Source organism: Leptosomus discolor, chromosome 3, assembly GCF_034619465.1.
Source record: "Leptosomus discolor isolate bLepDis1 chromosome 3, bLepDis1.hap2, whole genome shotgun sequence".
Lineage (NCBI taxonomy): Eukaryota > Metazoa > Chordata > Aves > Leptosomiformes > Leptosomidae > Leptosomus > Leptosomus discolor.
Window position 1 is genome coordinate 14,309,727 of NC_141393.1, and position 27,251 is coordinate 14,336,977.

General features: G+C 42.0%; 1 protein-coding gene across 1 annotated transcript; it reads right to left on the bottom strand.

Moving 5' to 3' along the window:
• Positions 1 to 526: 526 nt before the first annotated feature.
• On the bottom strand, positions 527 to 26,933 carry YY1 (YY1 transcription factor). Its single transcript, XM_086462593.1, has 5 exons — positions 26,018 to 26,933; positions 16,240 to 16,402; positions 6,836 to 6,896; positions 4,225 to 4,383; positions 527 to 3,112 (listed from the first exon to the last, which is right to left on the bottom strand). Exons 1-5 carry the CDS (start codon positions 26,712 to 26,714, stop codon positions 2,930 to 2,932), a joined length of 1,263 nt encoding a protein of 420 aa, XP_086318719.1. The 5' UTR covers positions 26,715 to 26,933; the 3' UTR covers positions 527 to 2,929.
• Between the last annotated feature and the right edge of the window lie 318 nt (positions 26,934 to 27,251).

Here is a 27,251-nt window from a genome sequence, read left to right on the forward strand (position 1 = left end):
CTCCAGAATAGGTATTTAAGTTCCATTTGTCTTGTATTTACAGCAGGACATACCACTGCTGGCACACCACAGGCACAGCTGGAAGTTGATTGTCAGTTCTACCTTTTAAAAAAATGGTCCGAGTCCAAAAGATACGCAGCTACAGAATTTGTCTCCTTTCACTTTGACAGCAAGGGAACCCAGGTAAGGTAACAGGAAATGTAAGATCAAATGAGCAGTAGAACAGGCACAATAAGTAAGCACTTAAATCTTTTGCCAGCTTTAAAACCACTGGCTACATTTCCCCAGCCCCTCAGACTCTCCTCCCCTGACCTGAACTCGCTCACAAATTGGTGGTATAATGCAGGAACTTGTGGATAGTAGGCTGGCAATGGTGGTTTCAAAGTCATCTCTGTGGCTATTCTCAACACCTCTAATTGCTTCACTGAAAATCCGTAAGGGGAACTCTGGAATCAACTAAGCATGACGTTTTAAGAACAAGATGTGCCAATTACACTTTAAAAGCTTAAATAACTTACAGAAGCTGTTCAATGCAAGTATTTATTCATACCCAATATGGAATTAACTAGTTACAAAGCAAGATCTTTCATGCTACTAAGTGCTGCTACTTACACTCAGGGGTGTATTGAATGCTACTGATTTGAGGCATAGATGAAAACTTTTCATATCTCTCTCTGTAATCAGATGCAATACAACTAGGGGCAATACAAGTTTCAGTTCCCGGTTAATCCTCAAATCAGTATTTAATATAAATAATTTAGTCTCAAATGTACATTCAAGGATAATGTACTAACACCACCAAGGAATCTCTTTACCTTGCAATTCAATAAAACGGGTACCACTTTATGACACAGGAAAGCCAACTTCTGAGCAAGCCTAACACCATCATATATACTGTTTAAAAAAAAAATGTAAGGTCAATTAGAACTAGACTGAACTGATTTTATTTCCTTCCAAAAAGAATAGATGCTAATTTAACTGTATACAGAATTTAATTTAACTATAACTATACAAGTTTCAGTATAATGTCTGGTCAAGAACTGTTTATATAAAAGAAAATACTGCCAAAATTCTAATGCATACTTTACAATTAAATGTCCCATCTTTCTTTCTACTCTTAGTAACCTCAGACTAAAGCTGCAGTGTTCAGATTAATTTATGTACAAACGAAAACTCCCTCGGTCTTAAGCGGTTTTGTTATTACCCATGTTTTTTTCCACTACCACCAAAACTGAAGTCAAAAGTAAGTTTTAAGGTATTAACAATGAAAAATTTGATGAACCTTGTAAGAACAGAATTCAGAAAAAGATTAACAAACAGCTTTTACTATATTAAAATGCCACATCCCTCTCAAAAAAATAATACTTATGCATTTCTGTGCATATTCTTAGGTTTATTATCTGTCACATTTTACTATAGTATCTGCAAATTTCTTACTTTGAACATTTGAACAAATGAGTAGTAATCACTTTTAGTTAGACCATAAAACTCCATCAAGTTCTCTGAGAACTCCAGGTTCCTGTTTAAGTAAAAGGTGTCTGACGAGGTTCCAAGAATTTTCATCATTACGCTCAGTCAAACAAGTTAGCCAAAAGAAAAAGACAATTTTCTTTTTTTCCTGGTATGACCACTCAAACCCTACCGTTCCCCCACTTTCTATTGTTACTGCATTTAATCCTCCAAGATTCCTTACCTTGACTAAACAAAGGTGCCCATTTAGTTATTTGCTGTACTGTTTTACCTAGTTGCTGTCCAGGCACACTGAAGACTCCCCACTACACTGCCAAGTCTGCAAATCCACCGTTCCAGTTAATGGAAGTCTAGGTCACTCAAAAACAAAATTACAGTCAGCAAACCTGACGTGGCATCGTGTAATTTCATCGCAAATCATTGTAATTGAATGCAAAATAAAGGAAACTTGAGTTTATTTAGCTTCCAATTTCTGGGAAGTCAAGAGGAACTAGGACTGCTCTGGACAACAAAAAAAAAAACAGGCTGTGCTAACAGATCATTTTCTGCCATATTCTTTCTTTAGGACCACTGTTTTATTGTTGCCCTTTCTATTACACGGGATGTACATATTATCAGGTGTTAATAAAAGGTCAGTGCCTGTACAATACATTCTACAACTGAGCACCACTTTCCGTAACTGAACAGGCAAAGAAATTACACTGAACATCAGCATCTGGCAGTATTTCTCCAAAAAAAGTGACTAAAATGGGTTTAAATTGATTAACACTATTAAATCACATCTAATATTTGATACTACATGATTTCATTACAGCTATACGATACAATTATACAAAATGTGTTAACATCAAAGAATACAACCAAAATTAAGATAGCAAACAAAACCTATATAACTTTTTTTCTTTACAGGAAAATACTTTTGAAGTATGCATGTAACTGCCCATTCTTTTAAAGAAAATCTACCGCAAGCAAAGTTACCAACCTCCAGAAAAATCACACATAGCATTACTACGCATATCCCCAAAAAGTGTACAATATGCACACTTAGGAAAATACAAAATTAAAAAAATTGTAAGCAACAGGTGAGCTTCATATTTATAAGAACGTGAAAAGAAGTCCAATTTTAGCACTGTTGTATAAAGAATTGTCTTTTCTGATGCAAGTTCATGAACTGACCCCTCCGGATGGGGCCACACTTTACAAAACACCGCGTTCTTGAAACGGGATTACAGAGCAAGGTAGAGCATCTTAGCAACGTCACCTTAAAGTTTATTTTGTGGTTTGTTTTTTTTTTTTTCTTTTCTTTTTATTTACTACTTATCAAAACACGTCCTTTAAGTTTGTAGGGTTCTTTTTTTAAAATTCTTTCCTAGAAACAATATACAAAGGGGAGGCGTATTTATTTCCAATTCATACTCCTGTAAGATGCTTTGAGTTCAAGAACTTTCTCCTCCAACTTTCACTGGTTGTTTTTGGCCTTAGCGTGTGTTAAGATGTGAGATTTCAGGTTAGTTGATTGCGCAAACTTCTTATTGCAGCCGTCAAATGGGCAAACGTAGGGCCTGTCGCCAGTATGAATTCGCACATGTGTGCGTAAATTGAAGTCCAGTGAAAAACGCTTTCCACATCCTTCAAACGTACACTGTTGAAAGGAAGAGACATACTCAGTTAGCTAACAAAACAGCACTCATTTCAATCACTGATGAGAATAATATTCTTTAAGTCACCGGACTGCACAAACACGAAGCTAGGTGCTCAAGATTATTATAGGTGAAGCTGTGGGCATCACTTGTAAACTGCCTTAAAAAACTAAAATTAATACTTCAGGTTGTTTTACCACAGTAGTGTATCTATTTTCAAAGAGGGAAATAACTTCCAGCTTGCAAGCAAATGCTTTCACTAAAAACATCCTCTGCATCTGAAACTCTATTTGGTATGCTGAACTAGAAAACAAAGACAGTTTCACAGCAGAATTTCCCCCTTTTAGCGATAATTTGCAAAGATTTGCTCATTTTCCCAGCTTTACTTTTAAGATAGACTTGGAATACAAAGGGCAGCATCTTTAGTGGTACATACTTGTATTTACCACACAGCAGACCCAGCATACACATCTAAGTGAAAGCCTGAGGATTGCAAATCCAGCTGCTGAAATAATTTATTTTTAAAAAAAAGAATAAAAATCTTACACATGTACTGGAAAACAGATACGCTCAAGGCTAAGGATACCTGTAAAGTTTTATAAGGAGGATCATATGAAGTAGGCAGGGGACCTCTGGTGGCAGCAGTTCACGTGACTTGATATGAACAGAAAGAGATCCAGCGACTATCATCATTTTGCTGACAACTGATTAATACCCAATACTGAAATCTAGTACCGTGAGTCAACTGAGCAAACAGCCCTGAGCCTCAGTTGGCCACAAGCGCTAAGCTGAAAAGATGAGGAGGAGAAAGAGACATTTTCCTCATTCAGCATTAACTGCAGACTTTGTTTTTAAAGTGGGTAACTTTACATCATATTTTGGAAGGTATCTCCTATGTACATAAAATTTGCTCATTTCTAACAAAAGCTCACGGAAACAGTTAAACGAAATTAGCTTAAGGGGACTTCCCATTTTTAAGGTGATCATTCAGTGCCTCCTCCGATTTTAGAAAAAACACAGTATCCACAAAGCCATATGGACGCTAGGTTACAGTTACAGTCTACACAAGTTGATCAAATAAGTTGTGGTACTGATGTCTCGAGGTTAAGAATACCTGAAAGGGTTTCTCTCCAGTGTGAACTAGCTGATGTCGCTTTAGTTTTGAGCTCTCCACAAAGGCCTTGCCACACTCTGCACATACGTGTACTCGAGGGCCGTGAGTGTGCAGATGCTTCCTCATGGCAGAGTTGTCCCTGAACATCTTTGTGCAGCCCTTAAAAAGAACAGTGAAACTCAATTATTAGATAAAACCCTCTTTATCAGAACTAGCTTATCTGCTACAGTACAAGCATTTAAAATGCTTTTATATCCTGAATACTTTCTTAAAAGTTGGCCCTGAAAAAGAGACCCCTTACATTTATTTTAAAAAATGCAATACCAAGAAAACTAATCACTTGAAAAGCTGACAAAAATAAACAAAATACACAATCCCAAACAAAAAAACCCCAAATCCTCTTTTTGCTTCGTATTATGAACCATATGCCGTCAAATGAATTAATAGGACAGTCTCATGGAGAAGATGTAGCTCTGATAGAAACAAATGAATAAACAAAACAAGAGCACTTAACGGTTTCAGGGAAGAAAAAAAAAAAAAAAAAAAGACAGAATGATAGTTCATGAATACCTATAGCATATTCTCCAACGTGCTATATTCTGAGTACTACAGCACTACAATATACGCTATAGTCTCCAATATACCACAAATTGTTCTCTAGCACCAATTTGTACGTGCACCACTACGTCTCCCAACATTCTGTCCTCTTCCTTCTTATTCCTGAGAAGAAATGGAGCACCTAAGAGTTTACAGAAACTACCTTGGCCAAACTGGCAGCAGCAGCTTGATCACTACCACCTTGAGATATAAAGACTCCCACTGCTTCTACAGTTTAAACCTACAAAGTGATATCAAGCAACCGAATAAGGTAGAAGAATCTCTGAGTTAGTGCCAACTCAACCTAAAAGCAAAAGATACTCACATTAACTCAGGTACAGCATCAGAAGTCTTAATCTGGGTCCATGCTGCATCGACACAGAATTACTACTTTTGATTCCAGAGTACTCTTAAGCCAGCAGTGACTTGGGCCTCTCTTTACCGAATCTTTCTATACCTTTTTTTTTCCACCTTTTAGGGACAATCGATAGACATCTATCATATGTTTTATAAATGTCTTCCTCAATGTTCAAAATCACTCATAAAATCCTATTAACAACTGTAAATTCCATCTGTACTCCAAGTGATGCTGTTTAAACTTAGACGAAACTAGTCTACCAACATCACTGTGTTATGAAGCATAAAATTCAACAACAGAACCTAAAGGAACATTAAATTGCTAATCTTAAATTCTGCAGGCTTCCTCTTGGGAAATTATTTTTTTCAAAACTAATAACCACATTTAAATATGCCTTATTTCTTAAAAAAGGGGGAAATGCCACTTTGAGGAGGAGTTCTCTCTTCAGGCACTAGAATTTCTTTGGCTCATTCAAGAAGTGTTGTGCCACCATTCATTGCATTGGGTGGGGTAAAGCAGTACCAAAATAAACATACCAATTTTTCTTGCATTTATTTCAAAGTCCCTGCTTGCCTCTCAGAGGAGCAGTTACAACTTCTACAATATATTTCTTTTTAAACTGGACTCCTAAATGCACAAAGCCTAGACACACTGAAAGTCAGAAAATGGAAGGACAGAATATTCTTTTTTTTCCCCCTGTTCAGATGAAGTTGAGGCTATGAAAAAGTAAATCAAAGAAATGAAGGCAGCATTCCTTGGTGCTATAAGGAGTAACTGTTCCTGTATCTCCACATGCTATACTACAATAAAAACATGACACTTGTAGAATGTGAAGCACTGGAAATCAATATAAGCACAAAGAGGAATCCAGCAAATTCCTTAGACCATGGCTGTCAGAAAGAAGCCTTTGATTCACGCTCTCTTATGTGCACTATTAGCGATCTGCCCTGATTATTTGCTTAGGCTCACACTTATCTAGACCAGAAGTCAGCAAGATTGTATTTGTCTTTTTTCATTACAGACTAAGTCAGCTAACGAAGCTCTACAAAAGCTGGATAATGCAGTAAAGCCAGATGCTACCAGTCTAGGTGACTGGCAACATTTATTCAAGACAGAGGCTTCCCCACTACCAGTGGGTCAGAATCATATCTCCAAGATGCCTCTCCCTCTCTTTCAGGATGATGCACCTTCCAGCTCTGTTGAATGTAATTCAAAGTCTTCCAATAATGCTGACTTTGGCATCCACACCATAAATTGCTGATTCCTGATCTAGACTCCACATCTGTCATAGTTTCCAAGTAGAGGATATATAGATCTTAGGAACGTACTTTGAACAGCTTTCAGAACATTCTTTCAAGTATGTATTCTTGGGTGGCAGGAAATCACAACAGTAAAACCAGCATGTTAGGGACTGTGCATCATGGTTACCAGAAGATTAGGGATGCACTAACCTTAAGACAAGGAATGGGAATAACATATTATTCAGTGAAAGGTTTCTAAGGAAGCCTCTAAAGAATAATAACTAAAAAAAACAATCAACTGAGTGAAGTCTATTAACAGTAAGATATTTTTGTTACTCATTCTCAAGAGAAAACACCAATATAAATATCTGGTCTACAAATTACTGTCTACTCAGAAGCTGAGTACTTCACTTACTTTGTGAGGACAAGCTATCGTTCGTGGAGCATCATCTTCTTTAATTTTTCTCGGTTTCATTCTTAAAGGTAAAAACAAAAAAGTAGAAAAACATTAGCAGACAGCTCTTCTCCCATCACTGCCCACACAATGTGCACATTTATTTAATAGTATCATGTGCATCAGTCGCACTCGGTTTAGTATTTTCAAAACAGTCATAATAATATTAACAGTATAATTCGGCATTTGGAAACTTCAGCTTTTCCAGAAGGACCTCTCAAATACACAGTAAGACATTTAATACTACCTTCCTAGTCCTTTGAATATGTGGAAATAGAGGGTTTTTTTCTAACTTATACTAATTGTAATTAAGAGGTTTTGTTTGAAAACTCTGTTCCGCCAGTACCCATGTGGCCTATTTATCTTCACTTCTTCTCCACCCCTGCACAAGGACATGAAATACAGAGTAGCTTCAATCGTTCTTCAGTATTTTCACCACACAAGACTTCAGAAGAAAACTCTACACAAGCAGGAAAGGCAGGCAAGTTTTGGAATCTACATAGACAATGCAGACATCTGTTGTAACCATGGAAACTGCAGTTATTTTTACTTTAAGCTACTGTACACATGTATTCCACTCTTGACAACTGACAAGCAATCACCTGTTTACTCTTGGTCATGACCGGAATCTTCATTGTTGCTTTATGGGCACCATTGGTCTCCATCGGCACCATAGGGAGCCCAGCAAACTACTGCTTCCATGTGTTAGGTGTTTCAAATACAGTAAGACTCATTGTAGAAAACAACGTTAGAACAGTCCTGCCTTAACAACCACCTGCCTGAATGTCAGGGAAGTCAGCTGTGTGGACACTATTCCAGAGAAGTGCACTGCACCTTTTACCTGTCTTTATTTCTCAAACCTGTAGTGGTGTTTCCAAAACATCAAAAAGAAATGGCTTATCTCCACCTTATGGTGGAGGTAGGTAAGTGAAAATAAATGCACCTCATACAGCTGCGAATTCACGTAGGTAAGTAACGAGACTTTGCACATTTCAAAACCTTGCTGTAGAAAGGGAGCTAGTCTAAGTGAGTTCCTGAACGACTTTTCCTGGTAACACAGTACAAGATAGTTCTGTATGGCAAGGTAGCTACTTATCTCTAAGTTAAATGAAATGTTTTCTGATGTACTCTCTCATCTCAGTTAAACAGAAATGAGTGGCTTGAATTTAACCGAAGAATTAGAACTACCAGAATCACTATTCTTAACACTAAGAAAGAGAGGAGTCTGTTGCTATCCAAGACAGTTTTGAACCCCTTGAATTCAGTTCCTGGAAACAGATATGAAAGAACAGGGTTGGGGGAAGAGATCTCCGAGGAGCGCATACATGTATTTTTTTTTTTACATGCATTTTTAATAATTGATCTGAGACTGGCTAAAGAGCAACTTCTAAAAGTTCAAAATAATTCCCAAGCACTGTAGGGAAAATAAGCTAAACCCCCTCCAATTTGACCACATAAGCATTTCTTTATTTGCAGGCAGGGTCTAGCCATCTTTGATACTGTCACAATCCTATCCATATGGCTGAAACCTGCTGTTTCACCTGCCTCCTTCATGTGGACAGGTCAGAGAGGACAGCAATAGAAGGCCCTGTGAGGCTGAATTAAGGCAAGAGCACTGAATAACATCCCTGAGAAGTCCTGAAGACTAGATCCAGGAAAATCTTATAACTACCAGTGAAGACTGAGAAGTCCCGTGTGGCTCTGTGGGCTATCATTTGTCCCTCAAACAATCTGACTCCTCTCAGTATTGCAGATGTAGCACAGTTCAAGTGATGACATATGAACTAAAGCACTTGACAGCCACTTCAGAGACACAACGTGAAAACCCAACGATTTAGAGGCTGCATTTGCTCTTTTCTTTAAGTGGACGCTTAGGAAACTCCTGCTGGCTCAGCATCTCCAGACTACAATGAATACGCACAGTGCTAACTGAAGAACACTGCAGTCTCCTGCAGGATTAAAAATACTGATGTGACAAAAATATGGAAGCTGGAGAGTATCTGATCCAATAATCCCCTCATTTACAGATATTAACAGCTCCTAGAAGACGGGGTTTACTGCTGACAAAGCTCCTCTTGCACCATCACCAGCAGCATACCTAAACATTTCATCAATTTAAGGGCAGAAACATCCTGAATACAGTAAACTAGATCTCTTCCTGTAGATCTGCCTCTTTATTATCTTAACTTTCCCGATAACTTTTCTTTTTCTGAGACCACAGACCAATTTAGATGACCTTATTAATTAGATTTAATTTATATAATCCAACTGGAATACAGAATGATTGTGCTGTGTTTAGTTTACACAGTCTCTTTGAGTAAAGTATTAAATACCTAAATCCAAACAAGTGATTGGGATTAACTGACTGACTACACTCTTCAGTGAGGTTCTAGACTGATAGTACTACGTGTACCGAGGCTATAGGAAAATACACACACAAGCTTTCTCACAGTACCCCTGCAGAAAGCTTTCAACTACCCTTTGCATGGGATTCTCCTTACTATGTTTCTATGATTTTTACAAAAGGAAAAGGTACAGAAATGAGTGTCTGTTATGCCAAAATGGACACACAGAAGAATGCTTTGACAAGACAGAACACGAGAGAACATAGTTCCAGGGTTTCATGCCATCAGAGAACAAATACCCTTAGGGGACAAAGCTGGTGCCAAAAGCACCTCCTTTACTTCTATTAACTTGTTAAATGTTGGCCAAGTCATTCCCCCAGACCCAAAAAACAAAGCAAAAAAATTCCTAGGCCCAAGATCTCTGTCCATGATGTCTTCAGAATGAGTAAAACTACTGTTGTTCTGAAGTCTTAATTGACCACCTGTAAAGGGAGAGATCAGAATCTCTAACAAGAGATAATGGTAAACAGCTTTAGTGGGCAGCACCTGCACTTTTTACACTTGGCATAGGATCATCACATTAAGTCCTATTCATAGCTCTTATGTCTTGTCTCTGGTATTGTCAGTCTTTGAGAAAGAAATGCTGCAACAGTGTCATCTGTTAACAGGCCACTGAAGTAGAATGAGAGGGAAAATACCCTGGCTAGTGTAGTCAGGAAGCTTGAGGAATCAGTCACAGCTGAACTGCATAGTCAGACATGGAACAGACTGGAGCTTCAATATACACCTTACATTTTTCAGTTCAGCGTCTGAACATGCATGTAACATTACAAGTGTCCATTCTGGAATAAGCTGACTTTTTAATTTTCAAGCTTTGTTTCTGAAGTGAGGAGTTACCAGCCCAGCAGTATACTTGAACGTAAAAACATTTAGTCCTTACTGACTACAAAATGCCAACCAAGTTTAGCTAACAAAGGGGAAGATTTTAAATCTTTTTATTTCTTCTGGAAGTACGGGAAGCGGGCAACATAAGCTTAAAATGTGGAACAAGGCTGCGTATAAGCAGAGGGTTCCACAGGCAACCAAGTTATTCAATAAAACGGAGGCAGACACTTCCAACAGGAAGAGGCAGCAAACGGTGGCCAGGTTATACTTCTGTGCCACAGGCAGGGAGAAGCTGTTGGGCCACAGTCACCACAGGCACAGCTACAACAGACCATTTTGTCCCAAAACATCACCTTGCTCACAAGGCTGTGGAATCCACACGGACAATCACAAAAAGAAGAGTTTAAAGACTTACATATTCAAACGTATTAGAAAAAAGATTTTGGTCTTACTTCAAAATTAACTTTCTGCAAAAGGAGATCAGACTAGAACCTGGGCTGTTGATCTTAAATTACACTGTTGCAGGTAGCTCTTGCTGGTGGTTAGACTTTTGGCTCCCACCCAGTAGAGCATCTCTACCAGCTCCATCCAAGTTTTCTTAGCCTGAAACATTAATCAAAAACAGAACTCTAACACACACTACTATTTAAAACAACTACACACACACACATTAACACCTGGGCAGAACTTTTGAAACAGCTGTCTTTGCAGAAAGCCAATTTACATAGCAAGATCAGAATTTTCATTTCTGCAAGTGAGTTTATATGGGCCGTGCCTAGTAGTAGCAAAGACAGACTAGCTAACCGCAAAAAAACGAGCAAAAGCACCTTTTGGATCAAGACAGTGGGACACTGCAGTTAAAGGCTAAGTCTGTTAACTTGTATTGGGGGGCTGGAGGGAGGGAATGGGGGAAAGCAGAGGGAGCAGGATGGTGTGCAACCCATCAGCTTCACAGAATGAGCTCCATATAAGCACACTATCATCCATGCATAAAGAAGATTGAGCGAAATCACACGTATTAAACCACTCAGTTCCTCAAAATAAAGCAAGCAACTCTGTGCAGCATCGCAAGGTAACACAACTTCCTCGTTTCATCTACCTAGCTGAACTGAAAGAACTGTACCTTGACAGAACCAATCCCCAGCCCAACCTCTGTCAATCTCCACAACCTATTGTCTTGTAGATAGACATAATTTTAAAAAGTTAGCCACAGAAACAGTTAAGGCTAGGAATAAAGGAAATCCATAAATCAAAAACAAACAAACCAACCCAAAACAAAAGTACAAATTTCCTCCTCATTCCATTATCTCCTTTTTTTTTTTTTTTTTTTTTTTTTTGTCTCTGTTAAACTTCTCACATCCTTTCTTCTCCCTTTATACATAAATCTAACCTAAACAGCATTACTCTCTCTCAGGAAACTCCTTTGACACATCCTGGAGGTCTCTGATGACCAGCAGTGATGTTCCCTGTGCTGATGATCGCATCCCTAAGAATAGTTACAGGAGGAAATCATTCTCTATCAGCAGTATCCCTGCCACTTCTGATCTGTACCCTCACTGCGGTTCCCCTTGTACTGCCCTGCTGAGGCAGAAATAACCTGAGCGCCGCAGTCCCACGCTGCTACAAGAATTCATTTGTGCTGAAGAACTCCTGAAACTGGCTAGACTGGCTTTTGGATAAATAGACAAAAGGGGAGTGGCACAAGGTGTCCTAGGAATCTATCTACAATGAAGGAGCCTACAGCCAGTGTCCTACCATGCTTCAGTCACATGTAGGTAACAAAATGTCATAAAAAGAAAAAAGTTCTCCTCTCCAAGATTCTGGCAAAAATAATTACTAGTTTTGTTCCAGTTATGAAGAGTATCATATGTGTAAACAGAAAGAGTGACCTTTGCAGTGTGATGCAGAGCAAGGTATTTCCCCTCCCCTAGAAGAACACTTTGGGTAAAGCAATTGTCAGTTTACTGCCCTTTAAGCCTCCTGTAGCAAGAACAGAACCAATACAAAAGCGTACACCTCATAAAGAGGCCTGAGTCATAAATCTAGCTGACCATAATGCTTTATCACTTGTAAGAAAGGTGTCCGATTTCAAACTCTAATGCAGTTTCCTCTCCTTTGTTCTCTATTCGTTTTGGAAAGTGGATAGAAAGGAAGGGCAGTCCTCACAACAGCTCTCCTTCAGAAAAGGCACTAAGCAGAGCAGAAGATAAAGCCACGGAGAGTAAAGTTTTTAACACTAGGACCCATTACTGTGCCCATTTTCCAGCTACAGCATATTCCTCTCATTTCTTAGCTTCACTGATGTCTGTATTCTGCTGTCTTTAGACAGTTCAGTCATGTATCTGTCTGGAGGGCAAGAGGGAGAGAGAGGGCAATCAGGGATATCCTTTTTCGTGGCTTGCTTTGAGGGAATTTGCCATAGGTACCAAGTAGAAATACATCTGCTACTTCCCCAAGCTTTTATTATCAAGTAGCTATGACTTCTTCACAGCTAACTACAGAATAGTGTTTTCAATAGTTTTAGAATGTATAAAAGCCTTTCCAGGAAAAGCTAGTTCCATTTAAAGGATCCGGATTCCTGCTACATGACTCAATGACAAATGCACTAAAAGTGGTGAAAGACAACCGTATCACAAGAGAGAGTGTAACTGCTCACTCTGCTAGTGCCACCTAGCTGCTGAGCAGCACGGCTGTCCGGAGCAGCTGCTGAATCACTACCACTTTAAAAAAAAAAAAAAAAAAAAGGGCTGCAGAGCTACAGAGGACTTCGAGTATCAAGTCCACCCCAGCCTTACCTCTCACTAACCGGATCATAATCAGAACTCCAGAACCTTGCCTGAAATCTGTTACCTTCTGTTACTAGAATTCAAGCTTTGCCTGTTTAAACTTAACCTCACAACTTTGTCCCTAAGAATTGACACAAATGTCTCAGTCAATTTATCCTTAAATCAAACTAAGCTGCATGGTTATAAACAGTAAATCTGGCCCAGTTTTGAATAACTAATTTCTACAAATATAGCAAGATTCTTCCAACTACCTTAATGAAAATAGGAAAGGAACCCCAAACAAACTTGCTTTCAATTGCACAAGATACACTTAGCATACCAATTTACTAGCCAGTTCATGCTTCTTCATATGTAGACTATGCACAACTTTTTTTTTTTTCCAAGTCATCAAAATACAAATTTGTTATTCAAAACCTTATTCAAAGCATGTGAGGCTACTTAGTAAGTTTAAAAGTAACAGTATCACCTTCACATGCTGCTCACAGTTTTCAGAATGCAGCTACTGAGAATTTCAAAATTCTGAACTGTAAAGCAACCAGCAATGCTTGAAATTTTCAGAGAAATTTACGCTAAACACATTCTTTTAGTATGAACCACTGTATTCCTAGGACATCCAAACCCAATTCCAGTACATGTAAACCCAGTTTTTTCTTCCAGTTTGCGATGCAAGGTTTCTAGTGATACTGCACACAGCAATGTAGACCAATAAGACAACTTATCTACGAACCTATTTTTATACTGATACCAGTACTTGAATTCATGTTATTAGCTAAAAGGAGTCCCTTCAACACGCTTCACTGCAAGAGGACCAAGAGCGTAACAAGCAATATACAAATTCTAATACACTGATATTCTTCAGCCTCAGCTATACACAATCATTTAATATCATAATTCAACACAGTTTTCTTTTACATTTTCCTTTAAGGCAAGAGTAAAAGTTTGACAGTCATCAATTCTGACTAAGAAATCAAAAAACCTTTCCTGAAACAGAAGACGCTTGAAGGTTTCACATATCTACAATTTTGCTATCAGAACAATTCTTCATAGGTTTTGAGCAACTTGGGGATATTGCTAAAGGTGATGTCCCCCCCAGGTTGCTGACTCTATCACCATATATTCTTCTTACAACTAAAGTGGACTACATTTTATCTGCTTTACAGAAATATATTAACAGAAAAGAGACTACACATATAGAACTCAGTCCTTCCACCATCTGCTATGAATTCTAGCTCTAGAACATCCTAGAACATTCTACCATGAATAAAAAAAGTGGTAATTTTAAATTGCTGCCAGCTGCCACTGTTTTCGCAACAGAAAATGAACTAAAGCCCAAGGATGCACTACATTTTACAATATTAAGAAATATGCAGACAGATCTGATAGAAGCAATCTGCTCATTTCAAGAAGCCTAAATCCTGGCAACCATTTCAAGTACTCAAACCAATCTGGAGAAAAATACTCAGTATTTGCATGGAGAATACCCTATGAGAAACTATCTAAACTTCCTAACAAAAGATAGCTATTCAGTACTTATTAAACATTTGTTTAATAGAACCAAAGGTTTCAGCATGTTTTGAAATAACTGAGAATACCATTCTAAGCACACGAGGAAGAGAAATGTGTAAGTAACATTTTTAGAACTAAACTGCTATGTACACTCAGAGTATCACTTAAACGCTTTCACAAAAAAATTGTATTAACCTCTCAGCAGGTCTCAGAGGAAAACACAATCATTTTGATCAACAATAGTAAAGCGAGTAAGAACAGTATCAATAGCTAGGACCAACCACCACTTTAGCCAAAATCCTCCTTTCAGTTGTTCATGATGTCTTTTTATACATTTCCAGATCAGATAGCCTGAACCAGGGAGCAAGCCCTCCAAAACTATCTTACTAGAAGCCTTCAAAACCCACAGTTCAATGGCTTTATTGAAAATAACTGTGGGATGAGGCTGTGCTGGTGATCCTCTGGCACAAACACACTGAAAAGTAACAGAACAAGCTTGTAAAAAGCAGGAAGATCGAAGGGGTGAAACAAGAGTAGACACACACACTGGACACCGAGATCCACCTAACCAAGAAGCCAGACCAGAACTTGTCTCAACGGTCCCTGCCAACTAGCAACTAGCTGAAAAACCTAGCAGAAAAAAAAAAAAAAACCAAACCAAAAAACCCAAACCAAACCAAAAACTCACCAAAACAACAAAAAAACCCAAACCAAAACCCCAACAACTTACTTCTCCCTCTACTAGCTGACCCAGGAAGTAAGAGTAAGAACACCTGAGCAGCTACCTGCTCTAAGTGTCAGAATTGTACACCAGAGCTCTGAGGAACAGCCAGCTGGTAACAGTCAGTGTAGCTTCACTATATTTTGCTTTCAACATGGGAAAACCCGGTAACAGCAGCTGCAGGAAGCTGACAGTTGTGCTCAGGTACCTGGGGACGCCAGCACTAGGGCTGCCTATGCCCTGGCAGCGAGTGGAGGAGCATGCCGTTGGTAACTACAAGCACAGGCACACAAAGAAGGGGACCAAATAAACGCTGCAAAGGCAACCCTAATCTCACAGCTCCCAAGTGCCGAAGCCTAAGATCTTTGGTGGCCTCACGGTTGCCCTCTGGTGGCCACCGGCTGCCGTAAGCACTGCGCACCAGAGCCAGCGGCTCTGCGGAAGACGGGGGACAGGGGCGGGGGACGGGGGAAAAAAGAGACGCACGACACTTCCGGTACTCCCCCGTAGATCAGGCCTTCTGTCACGACAGCTCTATTTGAAAGTAAAAGTTACCTTGTAACTCAGGTCAACGTATGGATATGTAAAGGAGTGACAATTCTGATTCACTAGAGGAAAACCCACACGGTATGGTCACCAAACGTGAACCTGCAGTTATTAGTGGCACCTGAAAGTGCAACACACACGACTCCATTAAAAAGAAGTTTTAACACCTAGAGCTTAAAGAGGCAGGTGAAAAAGAACAGTAAGTGGCTTTACACACTAAATACTGTAGTATAGCTTTCCTGCAGCATTTCGCTTATCAGATCCTTATCAGCAAAGAACCTACGACTACTCACATGAAAGATGCTTTCTGTCAATAAAAGACGTAATCTATCAATGTATTTAGGTCCTGCCTTACCCAATGAGAACTAAAGATCGGAAGTCACTGCTGAATATAAAACCCAATTATTTTAACACAGTATCAGCTACTCTGTTCTGAATTAAGTCCCTTGTTTCAGAAGATGATTAAATGGAACAATAAGCCATGCTAAATCTAACATTTACTTTGCCTAACAATTTCATAATTAAGTCAGTGAAAAGACAACCATTTTAGTTTTAAGATCCTTTTGTCCTACTTACCTAGCAAATTCAGCCAGTTGTTTGGGGTCTGAGAGGTCAATGCCAGGTATTCCACCAGGAGGAAGTTTCTTCCCTGTCATGTACTCTGAGTAATCTGGAGGAGAATTCTCTCCAATGATCTGCTCTTCCACCACTGTTTCATGGTCAATATCTTTCTTATCATCTGAAATACAAAAAATGCTGAATTCAATACATACTAAAGATCAAAACAGCACATAAGTTGTTAGGCTGCATCTCAATACAAATTCACTATTGCTGCACACTTAAAAGAATACACTGCATTTCCAGGTTTCCACACTAATTTTAAAGAGCAAAGAGACATCCATACAGTTACAGCATGAAGAACACAGAAAGAACACAGTGGATCAGAAAAAGAAAACAGAAGTCGTGTACCTACGTAAACATAAGCAAATAAGTAGGACATCCTATGAATGCTGACTGCATTTGAAAGATAATGCACTTTTCCTGAAACACTGCCTAAATGTTTAATTCCCTTAACCTCTTCAAGACTAACCTCCATCATACCCACTTTGGATCTCAACAGCAGTTGGTAATAAAGCAAGCCTATCAGAGGAGTGGCAGATACTTACCCTAAGACATTAGGACTACTGATCTTTACTTCAATCTTCAGACTCCCTTGACCTCCATCAGAAGTGTCATAAAGGGACAAGAATTTTAAAAATAACTGCTAATAGGCTTCAGCACCTGCCCATAAAATCAAAGCTTTTCAACATCTGCAGACAGGTCTGAAAGAAAGCAAAAAACTAAACAGCATGTTGCCCTCCCAAGAGGGCTTCTTCCTTCCATGGCAGAGGCCAGCCTAAGCTCTTTCCCACTCTAATATGTAAACAGCAGATAGCGATCATCCAGCGCTTTGATCTGCACGCCAGTTAAGATACTGCTACTTTATCTGCTCTAGAGCTCCTCCTATGTATTTGTGCTCAAGGACAGCAGTGAAATCAGGTGGAAGACCTGCTGTTGCTGTCTACTCACATTCAGACCTTAGAACATGCCAAGGCACAATGCTTTCTCTCTCCTCTTGCTATCTTATAGCAGAAACCAGACAGACACAAAGAAGACAAAGAATGGAAACGCCCACCTATGTTCCTCAGTGTAGTGCTCACACCATCACAAATCCTGTTTTCCACCCTCAAACACACCCAGGACAACAGATGTACGTATGATCATAACTACTCAGCTAAATGTTAATAAACTCGCCTCTATAATACTTCTCCTACACTGTGTATGGGGAGAAGATTCTGCAAATCACTTTATACACAAAGGGCTTGCAAAGTCGAAGTATTTACAAAAACAACAGGAAGTTTTATTTTACAGGTAGTGTTTAAGGAATGGAAACACAATGTGGCAGGACAGAAATAGTATTTCCACAATTTAAAAAAAAAAAAAAAGGAGGAAAACAAGGCAGAAAACAAATGAGGCAACATTTCTCTTTCCTAAACAGAAACACAGGAATTAACATCATTCCTCACTCATTAAGTTCGATTAGGAAAGTGAGGACAAGACATATGCAAGTGTAAGAAATATCCTAAGGACACATTTCTATTCAATTTGTAATGCCTGCTTTCAATGTTCGCCACCGAGCTATTTCTAGAAATGTTACGGCTAGTTTGGGGTTTAATCTGATCTACCAGATCAAATAGCAGTTCGTGTCTATGTTCCATGTTGAAAGAGGAAAACAGACTCCAACACTGCAAAGACAGGACTGTTAGTAAGAAAATGCTATTTGCAGCATTAAACTGGAAATAAACTATAAAACTGACTATTAGGACCTTTCAGTCTTTACCAGTGCTTTAAAAAAAAAGCAACTGCATTTACCTTAAGCAAGGATTACATGCTAAGTTTTACAGCACCTGCAGGAGTTACAAATTTAAGTCAATAAACCCCCAATTTCGCAATAGTCCGTTCTTCCAAACAGAAGCTTGAGAAAAGATATTTGGCAATCCCTCTCAGAGAGGAAAGACATTATGAAGCTCAGAAAAGCACATAACTTCTGGAAAACTAAAACTGACACCTTCTCCATGCTGCAGACTAGAAGGAGATCAGCTGCCTTCAACGTAGCCATTTCAACAGCTACCCAGAACTTCCAGTTTGACTGTTTGCTGACATCATAACAGAAAAAAGTTTTCATTTCCTGCCTCAGATCAGATGCATGAGTCAACAGGGAAATTCTATATACATTCCTTAAGATCTTCTTTCCTTCCCTAGTGTAAAGGTCCACTACTCCACAACACTTTCTTGGTATTTGAGGGCCAAACTGCAAGTAAGCCAGCCTTCAGTGCCTTTACCTCCCAAAAGCCTGCCAACATAAACCCATTCCACAGCTATTCAATATCACAGGCTATTGGAGTAAAGCATGAAAAAATATGCACATACTGCTCTGATGAAATAGAAAACAAGAGAAAGTACCCCTTAATGTATTGATAGCTATGGGAAAATAAAAAACAATCAGATTTTCCTACACCAAAAAACTGTATCTCTACAGGAGCACATGCCTGCAGTTTTGAAAACTAATTTAAACTAAGACAAACTAAACAACAACATACAAAACATTTACCTTAAAGTGTTATGTCAGGCTAACCTCCTTCAAGACAGAAGACCTGGTTCACACCAAATACTTTTTCAAAAGTAGCAGCAGACTTTGGCAGCTCTTTTGTATCCAGACCATCCTATGACATTATTAACTCATTGGGAAAACAAAACAAAACCAGCACACAAAAAAAGCCCCCACGCTTCTTTGGAAGGGGTTTACCAATGTCCTCTATGCACGAATTTATCACAAGTTTATTTGTGATCCTCTACCAACCTGGACTAGGCAGCTCAAAGTTTGGAGGCTAAAGTCCAAGCAAACTTTCACTCAGGGTGACAAAGTTAACCGATATTCTCATTGCAAACAGGACATGTTGACTGCTTGATGTTTTCTGCCTTCAAGCAAGTCCTGATGACCACTACACCCAAATTACTTCCCGCTCTTCCTCTTATGAAGCATCAGAGAATCAAACATGCTGCATCCCAGGCAAAGCAAAACACAGAGACACAACCCTGAAATTCCACAACACCTCTGGAGAAGTACAGTACAAATAAGGTATAGTAACTCCATGCAGTTTATGCCCCGTGCCAAGCTAATCTGGGTGCCACCCATACAAGCTAAATACGGACAGAGCCACAGAGCCAGGCAGGAAAAGGAAATTAACTGCTATATACTATCTGATCTGCTCTGTTTTGTCCCTTGAAACCACTTGAGAGTGCAGCAGACTCAAATATAAAGCATTCTGCTTAAGTGTCTATTTAGCATTATTTTTACAAGCTTTCTGTAAGGAACTTAGAACATGATTTTAGTCCCATCTTCCGAAAAATATTCATGATCTGAAGGCATGTCCATTAGTTAATCACTTTATCTTCACAAAAGCATGCACTCCCAGTCACTGCAATAGCTATGTCCAATACTAATCTACCTTATAAAGCTGTAAAATACTGATTTGTTAGAGACACCACACATACCCCTCAACATCCTTCCATATCTAATTACATTTAGATACTTAGTCTAAATTGCATTGTTCTATTTACCGGTTTAGGACATACCCAAACAAATCTTCATGTTCAGTGTCCTTCCAACTGCACTCCTCGTGTCCTATATACGGGCAATACACATCTCGAACTGGATTCACTTCTGCACTTCAAAGCAAGTATGTCAAACCTTTTTACTAAACATCAGTGAAAATTCAGCATTTTAGCCAGCTATATATTTTGACTACCACTTCAAACATATTTCTACTAGCTAAATAACCACAAGTTTTTAAAGTATCAAGTCTAAGTAGCAAGTGAAGTAGGAAGAAGCCAGATTACTGGGATAAAACCAGTAACAGCAGGTTCCACGTAACAGATCAATGACAAAACATGGTAGAATGTTTCCCAAAACTTTGTTGATTACCTTTTGCTCTTATTATCATGCTTTCTCCATCTCTTGCAGCCCTTCTCTTGCACAGAAAATCCATCCACCTCAGAACCTCGTTATCTCACACATTTCTTGAACAGTAGCTAGCTCCAGGTGACATTTCTGGAACTCCCCAGCTTTGTAAGAAAACCCTCAACTCTCAACCCAAGAAGCCCTGTCAGTATTTCTGCCTCAGTTGTTCTTGATTTCAGGCATCATACTCCACTTCTAGATCCCTAATTCTCTTGAGCCATCCTCCTCCTCTCCTATTACAGAGCAGGGAGAACACATTGTTATTCAATCAGTTTTCCCCTGTGGAAAACAATGACATCAAAAGGGAACTCGGAAGGTACACTTGGTAGCAAAGCAATGAGACCTAATCCTACAGCTTCCTCCCCAAGGTACCAAGTTAAAAGACATTCTGCTTACCAACTAAAAGGATGAACATTTAAACTTAAATTTTCTTTTTATGATCACACAGTTAAACACATCTGGTTTTAGGAACAGCTGAAATGCAATTATGTGATAAAGGATGTATTCGGCAACTGTGCAGTACCGAGGCACTGTGGTAACAGCTTCGTTATTGCTACCACGTCGCAATCTCCTCGGGCAAATTAGTTCATCGGTCATGTTTGGAAGCAAAGAACCATAATTAGCTTGTTAAATAATACAGTTACTTAGCAGACACTTCTGAATGTTAAATTCCATTTTGCACAGTATGTCATTTTTTAACCTAATTGTCTGCTAGGTTACTTTCCCTCTGATGTGCCTTGCACAGAGATGGAGAATAGCTTCTTCTCTCCCTGTATCACCCATCTCTTATTTCACACCAAGACACGAACCAACAAAAACACTGCATATATCAATAGTCATCACCTGCCTTCAACATTTGTGAGACACTGTGCCGAAACGCTATGACCTTCTGAATCATCAGCATACAAGTGACATGGACCTCTCACGGAAGGATCCAAAAGCAAGTTAGAGGATTCTAGTTTGAAGGTGGGCTAAGAGGCAACTTAACTGAGACATTCTAAGTGACAAACCACACTCATGTATTTCACTTTCATAACCAAAGACTATTTAAACCAACTGCAGGAAAATATCCACCTTATCCTCTAAGGTTCACTGGCAAAAATGTCAGGACACACTCAATGCTTACGGATACCAAATGCCTATACTGTCGTCTTAATCGGAGTCAGAAACAGATTATCATTTTAGTATTTTAAAAGAACCAGACAACCACTTTCTGCCTCCATGATGAAAAACTTTCATATAAGAAGCTCATTACCTATCTGTCATCGCAAAGAATTTTGGCCATCCTTGATTACAGGCCCACATTAACTAAATGACTCGTCTATCACTTGTACTATGCAAGGCAACTGGTCAGACAGTAGATTATTGGTTTTCTCACTCCTGCAATCTGATAAAGTAAAATGAAAACCCTTCTATTTTTTTTTAAGGCATTAAAAGTTTTTTCAAGATGTTTTGAAGAACCTTCTAGAAACTCAACACGAACCACCAGAGTTTCCAAATATGGATCCAAAGCACAGCCTTCCTGGATTAAGAATAATTTCAAAACCATACATGTAACTTCTGCATCTTTGTCCTTCCCATCTAGGAATAGGACACTTGAGCAGTTTAACACCTGTGGGCAATGTTTAGTTTGGTTGTGGTAATTTCAGCCCTAAGCTGGCAGACTATCTATGCCAAAAATAATAGTTTAAGCCAACACCTATTTCAGGTTTGAAAGCTCGACAGAGTCAAGAGTCATCACCTAGAAGCAGATGTAGTTATACCAATACATTTTTCCCCCTTGACATCGAGCCCCAGCTGTTTGAAATGCCAGCATTTGGTGGAGCGAGCACTTGAGCACCACTTTCGCAAATCCACCTGTACCTAAGAATCAGTTTTGCAAACACAATCTGACAAAGTGCTGGTCTAATGGTCCTTCCCCTACCTGACCACTACTGTGTACCCAACCTGGAGAAAGTCACTACAGAGGATGATTCAAGTTGAAGCTAGCAAAGGCACAAATAAATTCTGCTTCATAAAAACAAATTTTCCTAGTATAAATTAGGGTGTCTTACTTGGAGAGACTCAATAATTATATACAATTTTCTAAAGCCATTACAGGATACCCCAATGAAAATAACAAGGATAGATATTAGACAGTAGAGGAACATCAAAGGCTCTACCATATACACCTCTTCAACCCTTTCAGAAAACAGAACACCTTTGTTCAGTTCCTATTTTCTCACGTGAAGAAAGACAAATAATTCTGTTCTGAAGATTTGGAAAGCTAACTTGAACTAGAACAAAGCATTCCTGTTTCAAATGAAACACTTTAATTGGAGTAACCATGGGTCACAAGACTCTTACCACCATAGATACCAAGGTGATAAGGGAAGTTATGGTAAGTCTAAACCGTTCCCAACAACAGTACTGCAACTTCTAAGTAACCATGTAACAAGACAAGGATGGAGCAGTCCCCTTTAATCACATTGCTACATATTTCACAGATAACTTCTACACGTTTCAAGAGGTGCCACCAGACATGTTACACTCATTTATGAACAAAGATTTACAATTGGCTAAATTTGGTACCACCCGTGTACAAGCTAATATAGCAGCACTAAGAAACAGTAACAAGGAATTAATTCACATTGTCTTCCCACGCTGTGGTGAGCAAAGTGCCCTTGTTCCCAATTCAAATACCCATGAACAGCAATACAGGGCTCATTGTTTTATCTTGATGCATGGCCTTATTTACTATTCATCTTTTGATAAACTTTTTGCTAAGCATTTAAACCAAACAGTCAATTACATCAGTGCACAAGCAAGTCTTCAATTATGTCAAAATACAGAGGCAAAACTACTTTGTTCAAAATAAAGTGTGCCTGACTCTGCAGGAAAGCTTTAGTACAACTACCATTTTGCAAGCCAGTAGTTTGTCCTGTTTTGGTGTTGTGTCATGTGTCCCCCCCCATTTTTGCTTCCTTTGGAATTTTTCTGGCAGCCATTCCTGCTCTAAAATTTCAGAAAACAGACAATGAAGCCTCAGCATTTGACCACTTCTGTAACATTCAATAAACTGTGTAAGAGGCATAAAAGCCTGTCCAATAGGCTCAGTAAAACTTCACAGCACTCTTACCTGAGTGGGTTATTACCAAAGGCTGTTTGAATCTGGGGAGTGTGTGTGCAGGCATGCATGTAGGGAGGGGAGGTCAAACTTTAATAGTTTTCTTTTGCCTATATATTTGGTGATTTTGCTTTGCAGCAGGGAGAGGCTTTTTTGGCATTAGGAGTCAAGCCAGAACAGATATTCTGCATCACAGACAGAATCAAGTTGAATGCAGTAACGCAATTCAATCTCCAGTAAATTACAAGTGGGTATCATTCCCACCGCGCTTGCATGGTCATGCTCATAAAGAACAAAACCACTGAAATCAATAGGGTTACCCTGATGTAAAAGTTGTGTACGCAGGAAGAAAATCAAGTGTATTGATTATACACACGCTTCGCTTCAGTCAAGTAATAATCAGCATGCAGAAGCTCTAAGGAAGCATCCTATCAGGCACTCTGAAATTCTAGCAAATGCATGCCAGAAATTGTCAATTGATCTCAGCGAGGGCCTGTATCCTGCCAGCTCATGAGTCATACATCCACTTGCAGTCAGCTATCTTAGGTAGCTTCCATAAACCAGAAGACGCTATTAGTTTCTGTTTTCTTTTTTCTTTTTTGGATGGTCAATTCAAAGAAAAAAAAAAAAAAAAAAACAAAAAAACCCAGCAAGTGGATTTAATGAGGTTTCATACAATGATACAGAGAAGCACAGAGAACCCCATTCTACTAAACAGCATTTGGGAAACTCTTAAATAAAGTTCTTTTCTATTCATCAAGCAGGGAACTTTGATCAGACTCATTGGACTGTCAGCCGACTATATATACCAGAAGTGTCATATACTGTCACACTTGCTAAGCAATCACCTATATTTAAAAAGAGAGTAAAGATCAGAATCACCACTCTATCTTTTCAGACAAGTGAACCCAGCCATCCACTACACTTTTCCTTTGATGTTGCCCTTTCTAACAACTACTGGTCATTCACAAACATCACAGACAGTAAACACTTCAGACTACCTCAGAAGCTGAAAGAGTCTATCTTACTAGACTCTTTAAAAATTCAAGAGAGTACAAAAATTATTATATGCAAACCTACTATTCAAAGACCACCCACCAATTTAAATATTACAAGAACTGATCCTATTGACCGCTGTTTTTCACACTTACATGACTTCTGCACAGGACTGTCTACACAGCCTAGCTGCCAGCAATAACATTTTTTTTCGTTAAAAAAAAAAAGAAAAAGAAAAAGAAAAAAAATTAAGCAAAAAGCCCAATGTGCCACAAATAACACTTTTCTGCTGACTAAAAAGACTCTTCCCACCCCCATATTTTAAAGGAAAGGATCAGAAAATCGTGGCAGATAAAATAAGCAGGCAAGGCAGGCACGTGTCAGGTTTATTCCAAGCCCCGCAGATACTAAACACCTTCACAAGATTTTATTTCCTTTAAGTGACATTCCCACAAAAAAAACCCCAACTCCTCAAAAAAAAAACCCATAGACAATCTCACATAGCACGGCCTCCCTGCGCCTATTTAAAGCTTTAGACCTAGCCGAGGAAAACCTGAGTGGTCTCCGCGCGTCAACCAGAAACGGCTCCCTTCCTCCCCGCGGCTCGCCGGTCTGCCCCCAGAGCGCGGAGCCACCCCTCCCTCCCGGCTGTCAGACCCCGGCTCCTGACACGGGGATGTCCGAAGGGCCGGCTGCTTGTGGCCGCCCCCTCCGAAAGCGGCGAGAGGCGCAGGCAGCCCCGCGGGGCCGAAGAGGTGCTTCCCCCTCGCCGGCACCGCGGGCTCCGGGCGGGGAGGCCCCACCCACACCCCGCCTGGCTACCGCAGCGGCCCGGCTGGCCGGTGCCGGGCGGCCCCCGGGCCCAACCCCACCGGGCGAGCTGTATAAACGGTATTTCGGGGAAGATGGCCGTCCCCAGGCCGGGGAGAGCCGGCGGGGCGGGCGGCGCTGGGGCGGGCGGTTCTCCCCCCCACACACATAACGGTCACGGCCCGGAGCACACGCCTCATCCGGGGCCGCCGCCCGCGTTCGGTATTAAAATGCGGCCCAATGGGGCTGCGGGTGCGCGGCGGCGGCAGCGCAGGGCGGGAGGGAGAGGAGCGGCGGGCGGGGAGCCGGCAAGGCAGCGGCGGCCGAGGAGGGGAGGAGGGCCGGCGGCGGGCCGGGCAACGGGGGAGAAGGAGGACAGAGGGCGCCGGGGGCGGCGGCCGGGGGAGGGAAGGGCGAGGGGCAGGCGTGCAGCGAGCGGCGGGGCGCCGCGGGGAGCGGCGGCGGCAGCGGCGGGGCGGGGACGGGGGGAGAAGCGAGGAGGCTGGGTTCGCCCCGCACCCTGTGCCCGCCCGCACACCCCGCCTCCCCCTGCTGCAGAAACTACGCCATTGCGGCCTAGTCCTGGAGCCAGCGGCGCGCTGCCTCCCTCCCTCTCGCACCCCCCTCAGCCGCCGCCATCTTGGCGGCCGCCGCCATCTTTCCTTCCCCCCGCCGGAGCCGGGCAGGAGCAGCGGCGGCAGCAGCGCAGACCCCGCCATCTTTTCGGGGAGCCGCCATACTTGCCCTGGCGATGAACATGGCGGCGCCCATCACACACATCAAAACATGGCCTCCCTTCAAAACAAAACTGTCCGAGGCGAACCGGCCAGCCGCCGGCAGGGCCTGGGGCCCGGGGAGGGAGGGGTCCGGCGCGCACTTACCCGAGGCCCACATGGTGACCGAGAACTCCCCCTCCAGGGTCTTGATCTGCACCTGCTTCTGCTCCCATTTCCTGCCGCCGCCGCCCTCGGCCCCGCCGCCGCCTCCCCCGCTCAGGTAACTCTTCTTGCTGCTCTTCTTGCCGCTGCCGCCCTTCTTAACGCGGCCCCCTCCGCCGGCCGAGGAGGAGCCGCCGCCTCCGCTCTTGCTGCCGGCGGCGGCCACGGTGACCAGGGTCTGCTCGATGTACTCGTCCTCCCCGGCGGGGGCCGGCACCGGGATGAGGATCTGGTCCTCGAAGCCGTCGTCGGCCCGCAGTCCGTCCGAGTCGTCTCCCCCTACCACCTCCTCGCGGGTCTGCACCAGGATCACCTCCTGGTGGTGGTGGTGCAGATGGAGCTGTCCCCCGCCGCCGCCGGCCGCGCCGCCGCCCGCCCCGCTAGGGTCCCCGTCCGAGACCAACGGCTGCAGCGCGATCATGGGCTGGTGGTGGTGGTAGTGATGGGGCGGGTGGTGCGGGCCGCACTCCTCGCAGCACTCGTCCTCGTCCTCCTCTTCTTCGTCCTCCTCGCCGCCCACCACGGTGGTCTCGATGGTCTCCACCGGGATGGTCTCCACCTCGATCTCGTGTAGCTCCACGATCTCGGCCGGCATTTCCGAGCCGTCCGTGGCGATATACAGGGTGTCTCCCGAAGCCATGGCGGGGCGAGGGGGGGAGAGAGCTCCGCGGGCGGCGAGGGGGCTCCGGTCCGCTCCCCTCGGCGGATGGTGGGGCTCGGGCTCCTCTCGCTTCCCCTCCTTCTCCTCCTCCTCCTCCTCCCCCTTCCACACAAACACCAGCTCCTCACAGCCAGCGAGAGGGAGGCAGCCAGCCGCCAAATCCCGGCTACGCTCCCTCGCGAGACTTCCGCTGCTGCCGCCGAGACGGACCCCAGCCCCGGGAGGCCGTTGCCACCGGGACCCGCCTCCCCCCCCGCCGCCTGGCGGCCAATCGCGCTGCCCGCCGCGCCCACGGCTCACCCAGGCGAGCGAAGTAGCGTATGGGGACGCGCCGTGCCGCAGCGGCCCGCCTCCATTTACTGCCGCCGGCCTATCGCAGAGCGCTGCGAATGCGGAGCGCGCCTCCCGGCGCTGAGCGGCCAATCGGCACCTCACGGCGTCACCCTTCGCCGCCGCCCGTCCCGTTCCTCCCTTCTCGCCCCGCCCCGCGCGGAAGCACCGCCCGGGCCCCGCAGC